This window comes from Salvelinus fontinalis, chromosome 22, assembly GCF_029448725.1.
Source record: "Salvelinus fontinalis isolate EN_2023a chromosome 22, ASM2944872v1, whole genome shotgun sequence".
Taxonomy (NCBI): domain Eukaryota; kingdom Metazoa; phylum Chordata; class Actinopteri; order Salmoniformes; family Salmonidae; genus Salvelinus; species Salvelinus fontinalis.
Genome location: NC_074686.1, coordinates 17,750,550 through 17,770,206, shown reverse-complemented (window position 1 = coordinate 17,770,206; position 19,657 = coordinate 17,750,550). Strand labels below are relative to the sequence as shown.

At 44.1% G+C, this 19,657-nt stretch overlaps 1 protein-coding gene across 8 annotated transcripts in view; it reads right to left on the bottom strand.

Moving 5' to 3' along the window:
* Positions 1-19,657, bottom strand: part of LOC129819955 (A-kinase anchor protein 9-like) — a 137,727-nt gene that overhangs the window by 23,700 nt on the left and 94,370 nt on the right. For 4 of the 8 annotated variants that reach the window (XM_055876688.1, XM_055876696.1, XM_055876689.1 and 1 more), the window contains 9 exons: positions 17,974-18,068; positions 16,983-17,100; positions 15,670-15,708; positions 14,450-14,682; positions 14,078-14,197; positions 6,819-6,839; positions 4,482-4,649; positions 3,666-3,770; positions 3,165-3,317 (listed from right to left, as the gene is read on the bottom strand). In XM_055876688.1, coding sequence (XP_055732663.1) covers positions 3,165-3,317; positions 3,666-3,770; positions 4,482-4,649; positions 6,819-6,839; positions 14,078-14,197; positions 14,450-14,682; positions 15,670-15,708; positions 16,983-17,100; positions 17,974-18,068 — 1,052 coding nt within the window. The remainder of the gene's footprint in view (positions 1-3,164; positions 3,318-3,665; positions 3,771-4,481; positions 4,650-6,818; positions 6,840-14,077; positions 14,198-14,449; positions 14,683-15,669; positions 15,709-16,982; positions 17,101-17,973; positions 18,069-19,657) is intronic. The other 4 variants (XM_055876690.1, XM_055876691.1, XM_055876692.1 and 1 more) reach the window with 3 other exon arrangements.

Here is a 19,657-nt window from a genome sequence, read left to right as displayed (position 1 = left end):
CAACTGAGGAACAACAGGAAAGTAATTCTGTTTTGAAAGTTGATAAACTTGTAAACGTATGTCCTCGTGAATAGCATCCCCCGACATGTATAGCGAACAAAAGTCAATGCATGGGCATCTCGGCCCTCACAGCTAATGTCCATTTGGGGAGTATAAGCTGGGGAGGTTTTGAGTCGTTCAGTCAGTTCTCTTGATTGCTATCAATAGTATAAATTCTTAATTTAACATTGTTATCTGACAAAGGTATTCTATGCCTCTGCCTCCCCACATAATGTTTTCACCACATCAATTGCGGCCGGTAATATCAGTCTCTGCAATAGCGTGTGGTTTCATAGTGTAGCAGAGACATCAGTCAGGAAGTTAAAACTTGGTCGCAAATGGGTCTTACAAATGGACAATGACCCCAAGCATACTTCCAAAGTTGTGGCAAAATGGCTTAAGGACAAAAAAAGCCAACTTATTGTGGGAAGCTTGTGGAAGGCTACCTGAAACATTTGACCCAAGTTAAACAATTTAAAGGCAATGCTACCAAACACTAATTGAGTGTATGTTAACTTCTGACCCACTGGGAATATGATGAAAGAAATAAAAGCTGAAATAAATCATTCTCTCTACTATTATTTTGACATTTCGTATTCTTAAAATAAAGTGGTGATCCTAGCTGACCTAAAACAGGGACTTTTTACTAGGATTAAATGTCAGGAATTGTGAAAAACTGAGTTTAAATGTATTTGGCTAAGGTGTATGTAAACTTCTGACTTCAACTGTACTTACCCGGTAGAGTTCTCCCTTGAGATGTGCTATGGTCATCTCTCTCCCCTTTGGTACAACTTTTTTTTTAAGAAATGCAATTTTTTTTGTCCATTAAAATAACATAACATTGATCAGAAATACAGTGTAGTCATGGGTTAATGTTGTAAATAACTATTGTAACTGGAAACGGCTGATTTTAATAGAATATCTGCATACGTGTAGAGGCCCATTATCAGCAACCATCTCTCCTGTGTTCCAATGGCACTTTGTGTTAATAACTAATCCAAGTTTATAATTTTAAAAGGCTAATTGATCATTAGAAAACCCTTTTGCAATTATGTTGGCACAGCTGAAAACTGTTTTCAGTTTTAGCTAACACAACGTGCCATTGGAACACAGGCATGATGGTTGCTGATAATGGGTCTCTGTACGCCTATGTAGATTTTCCATTTAAAAAAGTATGCTGTTTCAAGCTACAATAGTCATTTACAACATTAACAATGTTAACACTGTATTTCTGATCAATTTGATGTTATTTTAAAAATGGACACTTTTTTGCTTTTCTTCCACAAACAAGGACATTCCTAAGTGACCCCAAACTTTTGAACGGTACTGTATATATGTATATATATTTTTTTATGGCATAAGATTCTAAAAACCTGGTTTGCTTTGTCATTATGGGGTATTGTGTGTAGATCGATGAGGGATTTATTTTTTAAGAATAAGGCTGTAACATAACAAAATGTGGGAAAAGTCAATGGGTCCGAATACTTTCCGATGCACTGTTCTAGCCTGGCTGTGTGGTGGCTAAGGCTACCTATATGCTAGCCTAGCTGTGTGGGGGCTAAGGCTACCTAAACTAAGCAAAAAAAAAAGAAATGTCCCTTTTTCAGGTCCCTGTATTTCAAAGATAATTTGTAAAAATCCAAATAACTTCACAGATCTTCATTGTAAAGGGTTTACACAGTTTCCTATGCTTGTTCAATGAACCATAAACAATTAATGAATATGCACCTGTGGAACGGTCGTTAAGACACTAACAGCTTACAGACGGTAGGCAATTAAGGTCACAGCTATGAAAACATAGGACACTAAAGAGGCCTTTCTACTGACTCTGAAAAACACCAAAAGAAAGATACCCAGGGTCCCTGCTCATCTGAGTGAACGTGCCTTAGGCGTGCTGCAAGAAGGCATGAGGACTGCAGATGTGGCCAGGGCAATAAATTGCAATGTCCATACTGTGAGACGCCTACGACGGCGCTACAGGGAGACAGGACGGACAGCTGATCGTCCTCGCAGTGCCAGACCACATGTAACAACACCTGCACAGGATCGGTACATCCGAACATCACACCTGTGGGACAGGTACAGGACAGCAACAACTGCCCGAGTTACACCAGGAACACACAAACCGTCCATCAGTGCTCAGACTGTTTGCAATAGGCTGAGAGAGGCTAGCATGAGGGCTTGTAGGCCTGTTGTAAGGCAGGTCCTCACCAGACATCACTGGCAACAACTTCGCCTATGGGCACAAACCCACTGTCGCTGGACCAGACAGTACTGGCAAAAAGTTCTCTTCACTGACGAGTCGCGGTTGTCTCACCAGGGTAGATGGTCGGATTCGCGTTTATCGTCGAAGGAAAGAGCGTTAGAACCGAGGCCTGTACTCTGGAGCGGGATCGATTTGTAGGTGGAGGGTCCGTCATGGTCTGGGGCGGTGTGTCACAGCATCATCGGACTGAGCTTGTTGTCATTGCAGGCAATCTCAACACTGTGCGTTACAGGGAAGACATCCTCCTCATGTGGTACCCTTCCTGCAGGCTCACCCTGACATGACCCTCCAGCATGACAATGACACCAGCCATACTGCTCGTTCTGTGCGTGATTTCCTGCAAGACAGGAATGTCAGTGTTCTGCCATGGCCAGCAAAGAGCCTGATCTCAATCCCATTGAGCATGTCTTGGACCTGTTGGATTGGAGGGCTAGGGCCATTCCCCACAGAAATGTCCGGGAACTTGCAGGTGCCTAGGTGGAAGAGTGGGGTAACATCTCACAGCAAGAACTGAAAAATCTGGTGACGTCCATGAGGAGGAGATGCACTGCAGTACTTAATGCAGCTGGTGGCCACACCAGATACTGACTGTTACTTTTGATTTTGACCCCCCCCCTTTGTTCAGGGACACATTATTCAATTTCTGTTAGCCACATGTCTGTGGAACTTGTTCAGTTTATGTCTCAGTTGTTGAATCTTGTTATGTTCATACAAATATTTACACATGTTAAATTTGCTGAAAATAAATGCAGTTGACAGCGAGAGGATGTTTCTTTTTTTGCTGAATTTACATGCTAGCCTAGCTGTATGGGGACAAAGGCTACCTACATGCTAGCCTAGCTGTGTGCTGGCCGGTTACCTGGAGCATGCTGTCCTTGGTCTCCAGGTCTTGCTGCTGGGTGCTCAGCTCCTTCCTCTGGATCTCCAGCTGCATGTGGAGCTGCTGCACCTCCTCACTCTTGTTCTCCAGCTCTTCCCGGAACTGTTCAAGCTGCTCCTCCAGGTTACTGATCTGGAGGGGAGGAGTGGGAAGGGGGGAGTCAGGCTAGCGTGTTGTGTGTTCTTGTCTAACTGAGGACCAGGGCATCGACACATGAACAAGGGACTTGAAATCCAAGTGGGGACCTGTCTTGTGTACACCATTGGTAATTGAAGGAGTGTGATTTGAGGCGAGGTGAAAGATGGCAGGCAAAGGGATGCAACAAGCAGAGGAATGGCCCATTTTGTGTAAATCATTGGGGGCGTGACAACCAATCAAGATTTTTGCTGGCTAGCTTTGACACTGTGCTGGATTGGCTACTTATATATTCCCTTCCAAACATGTGAAAGAAAGAAACCCCCCTTAAGTCTAATACATTACTTCTTTCTCTTTCCTGTCCAGTGCCTCTCTTTCAGTCTGTAGCTGAGCCTCCAGTGAGGAGTCCCCAGGCTCACTAACAGACACATCCTGCCTCTTATCCTCCACCTGAAACACACATGCATGCAACGCACACAATATTATTATTTAGCAACCAGGTCATGCGTGGCGAACACACACAATAATACACGCAAGCACACACACAATTGCACACGCAAACACCCACACACAGCCATACATCATATAAAGTAGCTGCGATCTCATAGACTTAATCATCTGTGCAGTAGCAAGTTATGGGGACATTTCTTTCACTGCTCAGTGTTTCAGCCTGCCAACAGTGATATTGGTTGCAGTACTTCAGGGGTGTCAAACTCATTCCACGGAGATCCGAGTGTCTGCAGTGAGAGGAGTTCCTCACCTTAATTCATCAATCAAGTACAAGGGTGGAGCGAAAACCAGCAGACACTTGGCACTCCGTAGAATGAGTTTGATATGTGCAGTACCTGGGTGCAGTCCTCATTATTATGGGCGCACACACGCACATTCTCAGCCCTGACGTCAGGGACTGTCTGTAGTCTCCTTTCTTACTAATGTACACACACAAACACACATATGCACATGTAGCTTCACGCTGGCATTCTCTCACACTCTACCAGAACATACAAACTCATTCTGAAACAGTCACACACCCCCCCCCACCCCCCCCCGCTAACATTAACACAGCATCATTAACTATTCCCACTCCATTGTCCCGCTCCTCTCTTTTTCATCTTCCTCCCCGTCTCTCCCCATCCCTCCCCCTCCCTTCGTCTCTCTCACCGTCTCTGTGCTGGCCAGCAGAGCCTGCTCCAGCTCGCGGATGCGGCCCTCCAGCTTGTCGATCTCCTTGTTGCGCTCGCCCGCCTCGCGCTGCAGCTGCTCAGACGCCAGTAGCAGCTCGCTGCACCAGTCCGCCTTCTCCCTCAGCTGCTGGGTCAGCTGATCCACCTGGGAGAGGATAGGGATGAGGAGGAGAAAGGAGCGGGAGGAGAGAAGGAGGGAAAGAGGGATTTTCAGTGAGGATTGTACAGTCTGTAGCTTCAATGTATCAATGTGGCTAGCTAGTAGCAACACAACACAGTAACTGGGAGGTCAGCTGATCCACCTGCCGTTTGGAAGAGAGGGAGGGGAGGAGAGGGAGGGAAAGAGGGGGTAGTAGGGCTGGGAATTGCCAGGGACCTCACGGTACAATATTATCATGATACTTAGGTGCCGATACGATATATCTTGAAATTCTCGTGATTCCATTTGTATTGCTATTCGATACGGCAATCTAATTGCAATTTGATGTTCCAAAGTTATTGCTCAAAGACCACATGAGAATCTTTTATTTTGATTGGTCATGGAAATAAAAGTGCTGGAACCATGTTGGCTCACTATTTAGAAAGAATCTATGGAGAAGAAGCTATAGGATGAAAAATACAAGAGTTTTGGCGCAAGTAGAGCCAAATAGCACTAGCTAATGCTAAGTAGCATTGGTGGTATTTTACAAATCGATACTTGGAATCAAAGTATTGATATAATATTGTCCAAAAAATTACACTGCGATAATTAAATGTACCGATTCCCCCCCCCCCATCACTAGGGGGTAGAGGGAATGAGGAGAGCTTCAGCGAGGATGGCAAAGAAAGTCTACCTGTCATTTGCCTTTTGGTAGGCCGTCATTGTAAATAAGAATTTGTTCTTAACTGACTTGCCTAGTTAAATAAAGGTTAAATATATACACTGCTCAAAAAAATAAAGGGAACACTTAAACAACACAATGTAACTCCAAATCAATCACACTTCTGTGAAATCAAACTGTCCACTTAGGAAGCAACACTGATTGACAATACATTTCACATGCTGTTGTGCAAATGGTATAGACAAAAGGTGGAAATTATAGGCAATTAGCAAGACACCCCCCAAAACAGGAGTGATTCTGCAGGTGGTGACTACAGACCACTTCTCGTTCCTATGCTTCCTGGCTGATGTTTTGGGGGGTGTCACATTTGTGGCCTGCTGGAGGTCATTTTGCAGGGCTCTGGCAGTGCACCTCCTTGCACTAAGGCGGAGGTACCGGTCCTGCTGCTGGGTTGTTGCCCTCCTACGGCCTCCTCCACGTCTCCTGATGTACTGGCCTGTCTCCTGGTAGCGCCTGCATGCTCTGGACACTACGCTGACAGACACAGCAAACCTTTTTGCCACAGTTCGCATTGATGTGCCATCCTGGATGAACTGCACTACCTGAGCCACTTGTGTGGGTTGTAGACTCCGTCTCATGCTACCACTAGAGTGAGAGCACCGCCAGCATTCAAAAGTGACCAAAACATCAGCCAGGAAGCATAGGAACTGAGAAGTGGTCTGTGGTCACCACCTGCAGAATCACTCCTGTTTTGGGGGGTGTCTTGCTAATTGCCTATAATTTCCACCTTTTGTCTATTCCATTTGCACAACAGCATGTGAAATGTATTGTCAATCAGTGTTGCTTCCTAAGTGGACAGTTTGATTTCACAGAAGTGTGATTGACTTGGAGTTACATTGTGTTGTTTAAGTGTTCCCTTTATTTTTTTGAGCAGTGTATATATGTTTAATTATGCATGATATGATATGCTTCAATATGAGAGAAGCTGCATTTCACTATACGTTAGCTACTAGCAATAGCTGTTAGATTTGCTGAGCCACCTGCCGTGTGGGAGAGGGGAGGAGCAGAAGGGAAGGAGAAACAAGGATGGTTATGCTATGGTGCGGCTGAACAAAGGCAGTATTAATGTAAGCGGGAGCAATTCTATGAGGTCAGATGATCCACACTTGCTACATGGTAGAGAAAGGGAGAAAAATAGGGAAAGAGGAGAGTAAGGGGGGAAGATGGAGGGAGAGGTGGGATTTTAATGCAGCTAATGATATTTATTAGAATAGCCTTTTCAATGATGCTAGCAGCACTAATAGCTGGGAGGACAGCGGATCCACCTGCTATGGTGGACAGAGGAATATTTAAAGGGACAAAAAGGAGAAAGAGAGCAGAGGAAGGGTTAGTGAGGGGATCTAACGTGGTATACAATGACAGGTTGCTACCATGCAACTGATGGAGTTTCGCTAATGAGAGAGAGGCTGTTTCAATGCAACTAATAGCAATACCTGGGAGGTCAGCTGATCCACCTGCCATAGGAGAGGCGAAGAGAGGGAGAGAGGAGGAAAGAGGAAGAGGAGGAAAGAGAGGGAGAGAGAATGGCCTTTAATGAGCATAGCAGTGACTAATAGGAGGAGGTAGAGGGAGAAGGAATAGCGCTAAGATTATGATAGCAGAGAAAGGCTGCTGTGATAAAGCTAAATGCATTTAGCTTAGCAAAAACAGGCCACTGCAGTATCTACAATGATGTTTAAAAGAGACAACTATAATTCAATTCAACTAACTCTAAGTGACTTTTAGTGAAACGTTTCCACAACACATGCCACTATAATACAGCTGAAGACTCCGAACACAAACAGCAGCATGGTAACTAATGTAAAGCAGAGCCACTGCCACAGCATGTCAAAGAGACGTGGAGCTATGATAATGACTTTCAGCAGAAACAAGCCACAACAACTCAATTGACGTACAATAAACCAGAGACAAGCAGTATGTCACAGCTGTTATGATAGCAGATGCCATTATAATGCAAAGACAGACCTCCATGGTCAAGATTACGATGATGCTCAGCAGAAATATCGTAATGTAATATCTAATGATATTTACTTGAGGAAGGTAGCTACAACACGGTGTGAGAGTAACCACGCCATGAACTCTCCTTTTTCGAAAGACGCAAAATATATTAAGTGTTTAGTGACACAGAAAAAAACACTTAAAACCTATTATGTCCAATAAAATATTCAATTAAAAAGCCTTAAATACTACAGTTCTACAAAATGCATTACAATCACATAATATCCACAACCCCCTTACAGTTCAATTTAAATCACCATGGTGATGATAGACAAATTTTATTTTATTTATTTCACCTTTATTTAACCAGGTAGGCAAGTTCTCATTTACAATTGCGACCTGGCCAAGATAAAGCAAAGCACAGAGTTACACATGGAGTAAAACAAACATACAGTCAATAATACAGTAGAAAAATAAGTCTATATACAATGTGAGCAAATGAGGTGAGATAAGGGAGGTAAAAGCAAAAAAAGGCCATGGTGGCGAAGTCAATACAATATAGCAAGTAAAACACTGGAATGGTGAATTTGCAGTGGAAGAATGTGTAAAGTAGAAATATAAATATTGGGGTGCAAAGGAGCAAAACAAATAAATAAATAAATAAATACAGTAGGGGAAGAGGTAGTTGTTTGGGCTAAATTATAGATGGGCTATGTACAGGTGCAGTAATCTGTGAGCTATTCTGACAGCTGGTGCTGAAAGCTAGTGAGGGAGTTAAGTGTTTCCAGCTTCAGAGATTCTTGTAGTTCGTTCCAGTCATTGGCAGCAGAGAACTGGAAGGAGAGGCGGCCAAAGGAGGAATTGGCTTTGGGGGTGACCAGAGAGATATACCTGCTGGAGCGCATGCTACAGGTGAGTGCTGCTATGGTGACCAGCGAGCTGAGATAAGGGCGGACTTTATCTAGCAGGGTCTTGTAGAGGACCTGGAGCCAGTGGGTTTGGTGACGGGAGTGAAGCGAGGGCCAGCCAACGAGAGCGTACAGGTCGCAGTGGTGGGTAGTTTATGGGGCTTTGGTGACAAAACGGATGGCACTGTGATAGACTGCATCCAATTTATTGAGTAGGGTATTGGAGGCTATTTTGTAAATGACATCGGCGAAGTGAAGGATCGGTAGGATGGTCAGTTTTACGAGGGTATCTTTGGCAGCATGAGTGAAGGATGTTTTGTTGCAAAATAGGAAGCCAAGTATAGATTTAACTTTGGATTGGAGATGTTTGATGTGAGTCTGGAAGGAGAGTTTATAGTCTAACCAGACACCTAGCTATTTGTAGCTATCCACATATTCTAAGTCAGAACCGTCCAGAGTAGGGATGCTGGCTGGGTGGGCAGGTGCAGGCAGCGATCGGATGAAGAGCATGCATTCAGTTTTACTTGTATTTAAGAGCAGTTGGAGGCCACGGAAGGAGAGTTGTATGGCATTGAAGCTCGTCTGGAGGGTTGTTAACACAGTGTCCAAAGAAGGGCCAAAAGTATACAGAATGGTGTCGTCTGCGTAGAGGTGGATCAGAGACTCACCAGCAGCAAGAGTGACATCATTGATGTATACAGAGAAGAGTCGGCCCAAGAATTGAACCCTGTGGCACCCCAATAGAGACTGCCAGAGGCCCGGACAAAAGGCCCTCCGATTTGACACACTGAACTCTATCAGTGATGTAGTTGGTGAACCAGGCGAGGCAATAATTTGAGAAACCAAGGCTATCGAGTCTGCCGAAGAGGATGTGGTGATTGACAGAGTCGAAAGCCTTGGCCAGGTCAATGAATATGGCTGCACAGTATTGTTTCTTATCGATGGCGGTTAAGATATCGATTAGGACCTTGAGCGTGGCTGAGGTGCACCCATGACCAGCTCTGAAACCAGATTGCATAGCGGAGAAGGTGCAGTGGGATTCGAAATGGTCGGTAATCTGTTTGTTGACTTGGCTTTCGAAAACCTTAGAAAGGCAGGGTAGGATAGATATAGGTCTGTAGCAGTTTGGGTCAAGAGTGTCCCCCCCTTTGAAGAGGGGGATGACCGCAGCTGCTTTCCAATCTTTGGGAATCTCAGACGACACGAAAGAGAGGTTGAACAGGCTAGTAATAGGGGTTGCAACAATTTCGGCAGATAATTTTAGAAAGGGTCCAGATTGTCTAGCCCGGCTGATTTGTAGGGATCCAGATTTTTCAGCTCTTTCAGAACATCAGCTGACTGGATTTGGGAGAAGGAGAAATGGGGAAGGCTTGGGCGAGTTGCTGTGGGGGGTGCAGTGCTGTTGACCGGAGTAGGGGTAGCCAGGTGGAAAGCATGGCCAGCCGTAGAAAAATGCTTATTGAAATTCTCAATTATAGTGGATTTATCGGTGGTGACAGAGTTTCCTATCCTCAGTGCAATGGGCAGCTAGGAGGAGGTGTTCTTATTCTCCATGTCCCAGAACCTTTTTGAGTTTGTGTTGGAGGAAGCAAATTTCTGCTTGAAAAAGCTAGCCTTGGCTTTTCTAACTGCCTGTGTATATTGGTTTCTAACGTCGCTGAAAAGTTGTATATCACGGGGGCTGTTCGATGCTAATGCAGAACGCCATAGGATGTTTTTGTGTTGGTTAAGGGCAGTCAGGTCTGGAGAGAACCAAGGACTGTATCTGTTCCTGGTTCTACATTTCTTGAATGGGGCATGCTTATTTAAGATGGTGAGGAAGGCATTTAAAAAAAATAACCAGGCATCCTCTACTGGCGGGATGAGGTCAATATCCTTCCAGGATAGCCAGGTCGATTAGAAAGGCCTGTTCGCTGAAGTGTTTCAGGGAGCGTTTGATAGTGATGAGTGGAGGTCGTTTGACCGCTGACCAATTACGGATACAGGCAGTGAGGCAGTGATCGCTGAGATCTTGGTTGAAAACAGCAGAGGCGTATTTAGAGGGCAAGTTGGTTAGAATGATATCTATGAGGGTGCCCTTGTTTACGGCTTTGGGGTGGTACCTGGTAGGTTAATTGATCATTTGTGTGAGATTGAGGGCATCTAGCTTAGATTGTAGGATGGCTGGGGTGTTAAGCATGTCCCAGTTTAGGTCACCTAGCAGCACGAGTTCTGAAGATAGATGGGGGGCAATCAGTTCACATATGGTGTCCAGAGCACAGCTGGGGGCAGATGGTGGTCTATAGCAGGCGGCAACGGTGAGAGACTTGTTTTTAGAGAGGTGGGTTTTTAAAAGTAGAAGTTCAAATTGTTTAGGTACAGACCTGGATAGTAGGACAGAACTCTGCAGGCTATCTCTGCAGTAGATTGCAACACCGACCTTTGGCCGTTCTATCTTGTCTGAAAATGATGTTGTTAGGGATGGAGATTTCAGAGTTATTGGTGGTCTTCCTAAGCCAGGATTCAGACACGGCTAGGACATCCGGGTTGGCAGAGTGTGCTAAAGCAGTGAATAAAACAAACTTAGGGAGGAGGCTTATAATGTTAACATGCATGAAACCAAGGCTATTACGGTTACAGAAGTCATCAAAAGAGAGCGCCTGGGGAATAGGAGTGGAGCTAGGCACTGCAGGGCCTGGATTCACCTCTACATCACCAGAGGAACAGAGGAGTAGGATAAGGGTACGGCTAAAAGCTATGAGATTTGGTCGTCTAGGACAGAGCGTAAAAGGAGCAGGTTTCTGGGGGCGATAAAATAGGTTTCTGGGGGCGATAAAATAGCTTCAAGGTATAATGTACAGACAAAGGTATGGTAGGATGTGAATACAGTGGAGGTAAACCTAGGTATTGAGTGATGATGAGAGAGATATTGTCTCTAGAAACATCATTGAAACCAGGTGATGTCATCGCATGTGTGTGTGGTGGAACTGAAAGGTTGGATAAGGTATAATGAGCTGGGCTAAAGGCTCTACAGTGAAATAAGCCAATAAACATTAACCAGAACAGCAATGGACAAGGCATATTGACATTAAGGAGAGGCAGGCTTAGCCGAGTGATCATAAGGGTCCAGTGAGTAGTGAGGTTGGTTGGGGTCACGGCGATTCAGACAGCTAGCCGGGCCATGGGTAGCAAGCTAGCAGAGGATGGAGGTCTGTTTTTAGCCACCTCGTGCGTTTCCGTCGGTAGGTTAGTGGGGTTCCGTGTGGTAGAGGGGACCAATCCAATTGGCAAAATAGTTATAGTTATAGTGGCCCAAGAAAATTGTCCGATAGACCTATTCAGATAGCAGCCGATAAGACAGCTAACGATTAGAGGGCCGCAGATGGGCGTTCAGGTTACGTCGCGACGGAGGGGCCAGTTGGATAACGCCCTCGGGCAGATAACGTCGGTAGACCAGTCGTGAAGGCCCGGTGGGGCTCTGCATCGGCAGTAAAACGGGTCCGGATAGGTGATTGTAGCCCAGGAGTGGCTGATGGAACACTTCAGCTGGCTAGCTCCGGAATAATTTATGTTAACCGAGGTTAGCCAATAGTCACTCGGATAGCAGCTAGCTAGCTGCAAGATCCAGGTATAAATGTCCAGAGCTTTCAATAGAAATCCGGGGATATGGAGAGAAAATAGGTCCGGTATGCTCTGGTCTGAGTCGCGTTGTACAAAACTGGCGATAGCTTTTCAAGCTGATGACCGCCAACCGTGGTTAGCTGAATACTAACGTTAGCCAGTGAACTGGCTAGCTTCTGGCTAGCTTCTGTTGTGGATTTCAGATTTGAGGTGAATAGCACTTTTTTTTTTTTTATTAATTGGTGATGCGGGTTGCAGGAGAGTGTTTTGAAGTTGAGTTTTTAGAAAGAAAAAATTATATATAAAAAGACATGCGAAGAAAATATGTAAATATATATACACTGCTCAAAAAAATAAAGGGAACACTTAAACAACATAATGTAACTCCAAGTCAATCACACTTCTGTGAAATCAAACTGTCCACTTAGGAAGCAACACTGATTGACAATACATTTCACATGCTGTTGTACAAATGGAATAGACAAAAGGTGGAAATTATAGGCAATTAGCAAGACACCCCCCAAAACAGGAGTGATTCTGCAGGTGGTGACCACAGACCACTTCTCAGTTCCTATGCTTCCTGGCTGATGTTTTGGTCACTTTTGAATGCTGGCGGTGCTCTCACTCTAGTGGTAGCATGAGACGGAGTCTACAACCCACACAAGTGGCTCAGGTAGTGCAGTTCATCCAGGATGGCACATCAATGCGAGCTGTGGCAAAAAGGTTTGCTGTGTCTGTCAGCGTAGTGTCCAGAGCATGGAGGCGCTACCAGGAGACAGGCCAGTACATCAGGAGACATGGAGGAGGCCGTAGGAGGGCAACAACCCAGCAGCAGGACCGCTACCTCCGCCTTTGTGCAAGGAGGAGCACTACCAGCGCCCTGCAAAATGACCTCCAGCAGGCCACAAATGTGCATGTGTCAGCATATGGTCTCACAAGGGGTCTGAGGATCTCATCTCGGTACCTAATGGCAGTCAGGCTACCTCTGGCGAGCACATGGAGGGCTGTGCGGCCCCACAAAGAAATGCCACCCCACACCATGACTGACCCATTGCCAAACCGGTCATGCTGGAGGATGTTGCAGGCAGCAGAACGTTCTCCATGGCGTCTCGAGACTCTGTCACGTCTGTCACAGGTGCTCATGTGCTCAGTGTGAACCTGCTTTCATCTGTGAAGAGCACAGGGCGCCAGTGGCGAATTTGCCAAACTTGGTGTTCTCTGGCAAATGCCAAACGTCCTGCACGGTGTTGGGCTGTAAGCACAACCCCCACCTGTGGACGTCGGGCCCTCATACCACCCTCATGAAGTCTGTTTCTGACCGTTTGAGCAGACACATGCACATTTGTGGCCTGCTGGAGGTCATTTTGCAGGGCGCTGGCAGTGCACCTCCTTGCACAAAGGCGGAGGTAGCGGTCCTGCTGCTGGGTTGTTGCCCTCCTACGGCCTCCTCCACGTCTCCTGATGTACTGGCCTGTCTCCTGGTAGCGCCTGCATGCTCTGGACACTACGCTGACAGACACAGCAAACCTTTTTGCCACAGTTCGCATTGATGTGCCATCCTGGATGAACTGCACTACCTGAGCCACTTGTGTGGGTTGTAGACTCCGTCTCATGCTACCACTAGAGTGAGAGCACCGCCAGCATTCAAAAGTGACCAAAACATCAGCCAGGAAGCATAGGAACTGAGAAGTGGTCTGTGGTCACCACCTGCAGAATCACTCTTGTTTTGGGGGGTGTCTTGCTAAGTGCCTATAATTTCCACCTTTTGTCTATTCCATTTGCACAACAGCATGTGAAATTTATTGTCAATCAGTGTTGCTTCCTAAGTGGACAGTTTGATTTCACAGAAGTGTGATTGACTTGGAGTTACATTGTGTTGTTTAAGTGTTCCCTTTATTTTTTTGAGCAGTGTATATACACGGGACACGACGAGGACAAAGGACATCTGACTGCTATGCCATCTTGGAGGATATACTGTACGTACATTTTCCTTCACAACACATGTTGATGCAACAGTTCCAGTTTGACTAGTCTGGGATCATATTCTGGTAACCACAGGAAATTCTACCTCCCCATTGTCCTGGCTGACACTGAGGCCTCATGTAAAGAGCTACAACAGTCCACTTTTACAAGCTGAGCATCTACATTACTGCCTCTCCCATTGTGAGGGAACAAAAGGAAGGTGAAACTGACTGTGGGGTCCCACAGGGCTCAACGCTGGGGCCATTGCGGAAGTGAATTGTTACCTCTCTGCTTCTTTGTTCAGAGCCGGGCTGCTGCTTCTGGCTGTTCTTTAGCAGCTGCTCCAGTTTCAAGATCTCCTGCTGGAAGACATCCCTCTCGTGTTCCCGGTCGATGGCTTGCTCCTGGGGATCAGATTTTAAGACCAAGCCTTTAAAGGAGAGTAGCTAAGGGAAATACCTTATGCACTGCCTAATCCCCAATAACCAACATGCACATTCATATAACATTTGTGTAAATCTGTATACTTTAAAACAACATAGTTCCTACGGTCCTCCCCCATCCACCCCTCTCTCCCATCTCTCTATCCATATTCATCCATCCAGTCATGCATCCATCCCCCCTCCCTCATCTCTGCCTTCCCCTCTTTCTCTTACATCCAGGAACCTCCGGTTCTTCTCCAGCTGTTTCTCCAGGGCCTGGATCTGCTGCAGCAGGTCGCCGGTCTCTGTCTTACGGGCGTGCTCCAGCTCGATGACCCGGTTGACCTGCTCCTCCAGCTCAGCCTCCAGTGTTTTCACCTGGTGCAGGAGGCCCAGACTCTCCTTCTCTGCCTGCCGCTGCACCTCTACCTTCTCAGCCATCAGCTTCTCCGTCTCCTCCAGGAGGTCTGGGGGGAAGGGAGGGAGGGAAGGACAGAAGGCGTCACACATAAGGTCGCTTTAGAGGGGAGGAGTCAATGATTTTGGACAGAGGCTTCATTCGATCAATGGACAGGACAGGATGCTGAGATGGAGTTCTTGTGGACTCAGTTACAGCCTTACTATTAATGTAAAATCTAAGTATATTCAGCCATTTTTGTCTCAGAAGTTCTAAAATGGTGTATTATTCATTTAAAAATCATTACATTATTGAGATGGCTGCTTTTAACAAAATGCCCCCAATACAGTCTGCCATTTCAGCATCACGTATAACATATCTAACAATCTCACTCCCAGTATCTTCCCAACATATACTAATCCGATGCCATCATTTAACCAACCAACATTAAACCAACCAACATTGCTTCACCCAGGAGATCAAAACCCCCATTGTATTAGTACAACAGATAAAAGGGTAAGAGAGTGCAAATCACAGACCAAGCACGTAGACAGTGCTGAGACATTGCAATATCCATGCCTCAAATGCAATTGCAGGCAAGGGGTGGAACAAATTCCTTATTGAGCAATCATCTTAACTCCAAAGGTAGTGGACATTATCCATGCTAACATCGTGACAAGGTGAAGTAAGGTTAGGGTGAGCTAAACTCTAGGAGCAAAGATGATTGCCAATGAGGAAATACTTAAGCTTACAGTATCAACGTATCAAAATATAGCTTATCCAATTCCTTCAATCATGCTCAATCATAAATCAAATGAGAATGATCACACTGACCCATAAGACATTAACATGACAAACCATGACATAGAAAAGTGAATCAAAAAAGAAAAAGCGTAAGCAAGGGTTAGTGATTGAGTGAATGAGCCCACAGCAAGCGCCAAGATTTCTTTGTGAGTTGCTGTATTTGGGTGTTAAAAAATATATTTGTGAAGTGCCAATCGACTAGAGACTAAAAGGTAACATAGATAGACTGGCCATGCTCTGATGTGGGACACACCTGCTTCAGGTGCTGCATCGACTGCAGCTTCAACTAGGCCTATGGGAGGAATAAGAAAGCACAGTATTTCAACATGCACTTGTTTTGTCATAAAAAGGAGTAAGACTGGAGGAGAAAGGATGCGAGAGGTGAAAACGAGAGGGCGGGGCCTCACTGCATGTGCTGTCATGGTATTGGTTAAAGCTGTGTCGGAAGAGGATGGATAAGCCAATGCCGTGAGGTGAGAGCAGGAGTGAGGTGTTACTGAAATGGCTCCCTGTACATTGAATTCATGTCCTTGCTGTATACTTGCCATTTCCTTATGGATTGTTCATTAACCTATGGAATACCTTGAAATAGTACTGGAAAGAGGTAATGCATCGGAAAATGCTTAAAAAAATTTTTGCAAAGGAAAACAATTGTGTCATTGGTCAAATCAAGGTAGTTCCTTCCTGTTTCAGTCCACTTCATTACGTTTGGTGCCTAATGAACACTACCCAGGTGAGACTTTTGTCAGATACAGTACATGTGTTACAAATGTTCCAGGATTCCGTTTTATCCCAGAGGATTTCCATCAAAAACAATTATCAATTGTAAACTTCATTACAACATGAATGAATTACCATGGTCACCGTTTCTATAGGAATTTAGTAAAGCACAGTAATAACAGAGTATATAAATTAAAATGACAAGGATTTCGTTAAAAAGTCATTGAGTGATAAGATGATAACAATGAGTGGCTACTCTTAAGCTGACACAGTGTGTGATGATGATGACGATGACAATGAGTCACACAAATAGTCAAATGTAGATCTAATCAAGGAAATAAACCAACCTTCTGTATGCAAAAGAACATTTTATCTTCGTCATAGGACCCACAGAAATAGAATTACTAGAACGGACATGTCAAATTGCCATGTCCTGAGGGGTTTCTCTCAGTAATGCTAGTATTTCTATTTCAATGACACAACCCCCACTTCACTCTGCCCACTCTTTGGAGTAGTGATGTCATATAAATATGTAGTCATAGTTCTTTAGTATCACCAACTGCATGTATTTGAGCATCTCTTTTGGAATAGGCATTGCGCATATCCAATACACTTTACATGATATGAAAGTAACATTCTCACCATTATTTCACGGTCTAGAAAACCAATCAAATCAAAGTTTATTTGTCACGTGCGCTGACTTACTTAGTGAAATGCTTACTTACAGGCGCTAACCAACATTGCAAAAAAGGTATTAGGTGAACACAAGCAATATTTGAATGTTTGTCAAACTGTATATTTTGTTCCATTCAGATCCAACAAGAAAGTAAGTGGTGGGGTACATACGTAACTCGCGCGGGCCGGCATGCTCCCTCATGGCGTCCTGTTGCCGTGACAGTATCTCTCGCTCCTCCTGCATCTGCAGCCTCTCCTGCTCCAGTTCGTGTAGACGGCTGCTTGTCACCTGCAGGAGCCAATGACATTCAGTTAGAGGCAGGTTGACAATGTGGTTAACCAATTAAAAACACTGACTCACTGCAGTGTGCGAAGTTGCCCAACATAGCGGTAAAATTTTAAACAGATGGGAAGCAACTTGAAACATAATTGTCCACAGTTTTCTTTAAATCTGCATAGAGTGGTTGAGATATATTGGACAAAAAATATTTACCTAGTATTAGGGTTGCAAAGGGAGGGTATATTACTGAAAACTTACCAGTAAACTACCAGAATTTTGGTATCTTTCAAGGATTTTATGTAATCCATCACAAGACATCTAGTGGCCCTTTTGGGTACTTCATATTTGTGTCTTTATCACATGTAAAATATATGAAATAATAAATACGATGATTTTCAAATAAAAACTATAATGAAAGTTGTAAAATATCATCCTAAATATAAAACCATCAACTTAGTGAATACCATTGGTGTTTAATATTACGGTTTCAGTGAAAAAAGTAAATAGTTGTAAGAGTTGCAGAGTAATTGAAAATAATGCCATTGCTGATTAGAAGCTTTTTTTCAATAAATTATATTATTTTCACTTCAACCATATGATCTATGTATTAGAAACTCATGGACAAAATAGAGGCTGATATAAATGAACACTATAAATAAATATATTTAAAAAAGTAAAAGTATAAATGACCAAAGTTTACTGAAGATTAGGGTAACTTTGGTAAACTACCAGTAGCTTTGCAATCCTACCTAGCAGGCATTACTGGTTGAAATTACATTATTTTGATAAAGACTGCTCGCTGGGTAGTGGACAGAGCATGTCACCCTCAACGGTTATAAAACACAGTGATAATGGTGGTTGTAGACTGGGCCTGTGTCTCACCTGCAGCTCCTGCTCCAGGCTTAGCTGTAGCTCCTCCTTCTGACGCACCTGCTCCTCCAGCGCGGCCCGTTCACCCGTGTAGCCATCAATCAGGCCTAAAGGGGGAGAGAGAGAGAGAGGAGAGGGAGTATTAATATATAGATTTAGCGATCGTTGAATGACACGTTAACACGTCACACACAGTTAGAATCCAACCAATATATCGGTTCACTGGTACTATTGGACGATATTGACCTCTACCAATATTCAATAAATAGGATGAAAAAAGGGAATCTCATGATTATCTGAATACTTGGAGCCATTCTCATGATGCATCATTTTTGTCACAATGTAAGAAATCAACATTTGATGTATATTTCTTGGAATATTGCTATTTTGGATGGCAATTTCAGAACTCTGTGAAAAAATGACACTTACATTTTTCTCACTGTAAAACAGTAGATATCGGTAAGTTTTGTACACAAACTAGGGCTGGGCGAAATCGTATCTCGATTTTCTCAAGCTTATGGGAAATTTACGATATATATATATATATTTATATATATTTTTTCTCTAAATAAGCTTTGATGCATAATTAAAGGTCAATTCACTGCATTTCAAACAGTCAGGAATAATCTAATGAATTCTGGACTTGTAAAAGTATATTATCCTAAATAATAGCCTTCAACCATAAGACTCAATAATAATGGTCTTTATCATATGTAATTATTTTATTAAAATAGTTTAACCTATAATCACTGATCTGACTTTCACAGCTATCTATGAAAATGCCCTTTTTTAATTACAAATGTCACCAGAACCAAGCACAATGCACACCCACTAATAATTATCAACTTCTGTTAGCAGGCATTATATAAATTTAACACAGGTCTCATAAACAGTCTCTCAAGCACAAGCCAACTGCTAGTGAGTAGCCAGCTAATCTTTATATTTAAAGTCTAGCCAACTTGCATCTATTTGCTTGCTAACAAAGTAGAACAGTTGAACTGTTATGAATACACCCTCCTGTCCGTCTCCAACTGTTTTAACAACATAGCCTGCTTAGATGTTGAAATCAAGTTGCCTCCCTGGATAAGAACATCTGCTGTCTCAGCCACTGCCTGTTACCAAGTGAGTACCACCAGGCTCAATCCTAGGCCCCACGCTCTTCTCAATTTACATCAACAACATAGCTCAAGCAGTAGAAAGCTCTCTCATCCATTTATATGCAGATGATACAGTCTTATACTCAGCTGGTCCCTCCCCGGATCTTGTGTTAAACGCTCTACAACAAAGCTTTCTTAGTGTCCAACAAGCTTTCTCTGCCCTTAACCTTGTTCTGAACACCTCCAAAACAAAGGTAATGTGGTTTGGTAAGAAGAATGCCCCTCTCCTTTCTGGTGTGATTACTACCTCTGAGGGTTTAGAGCTTGAGGTAGTCACCTCATACAAGTACTTGGGAGCATGACTAGACGGTACACTGTCCTTCTCTCAGCACATATCAAAGCTGCAGGCTGAGGTTAAAATCTAGACTTGGTATCCTCTATCGTAATCGCTCCTCTTTCACCCCAGCTGCCAAACTAACCCTGATTCAGTTGACCATCTTACTCATGCTAGATTACAGACACAATTTATAGATCGGCAGGTAAGGGTGCTCTCGAGTGGCTAGATGTTCTTTACCATTCGGACGTCAGATTTGGCACCA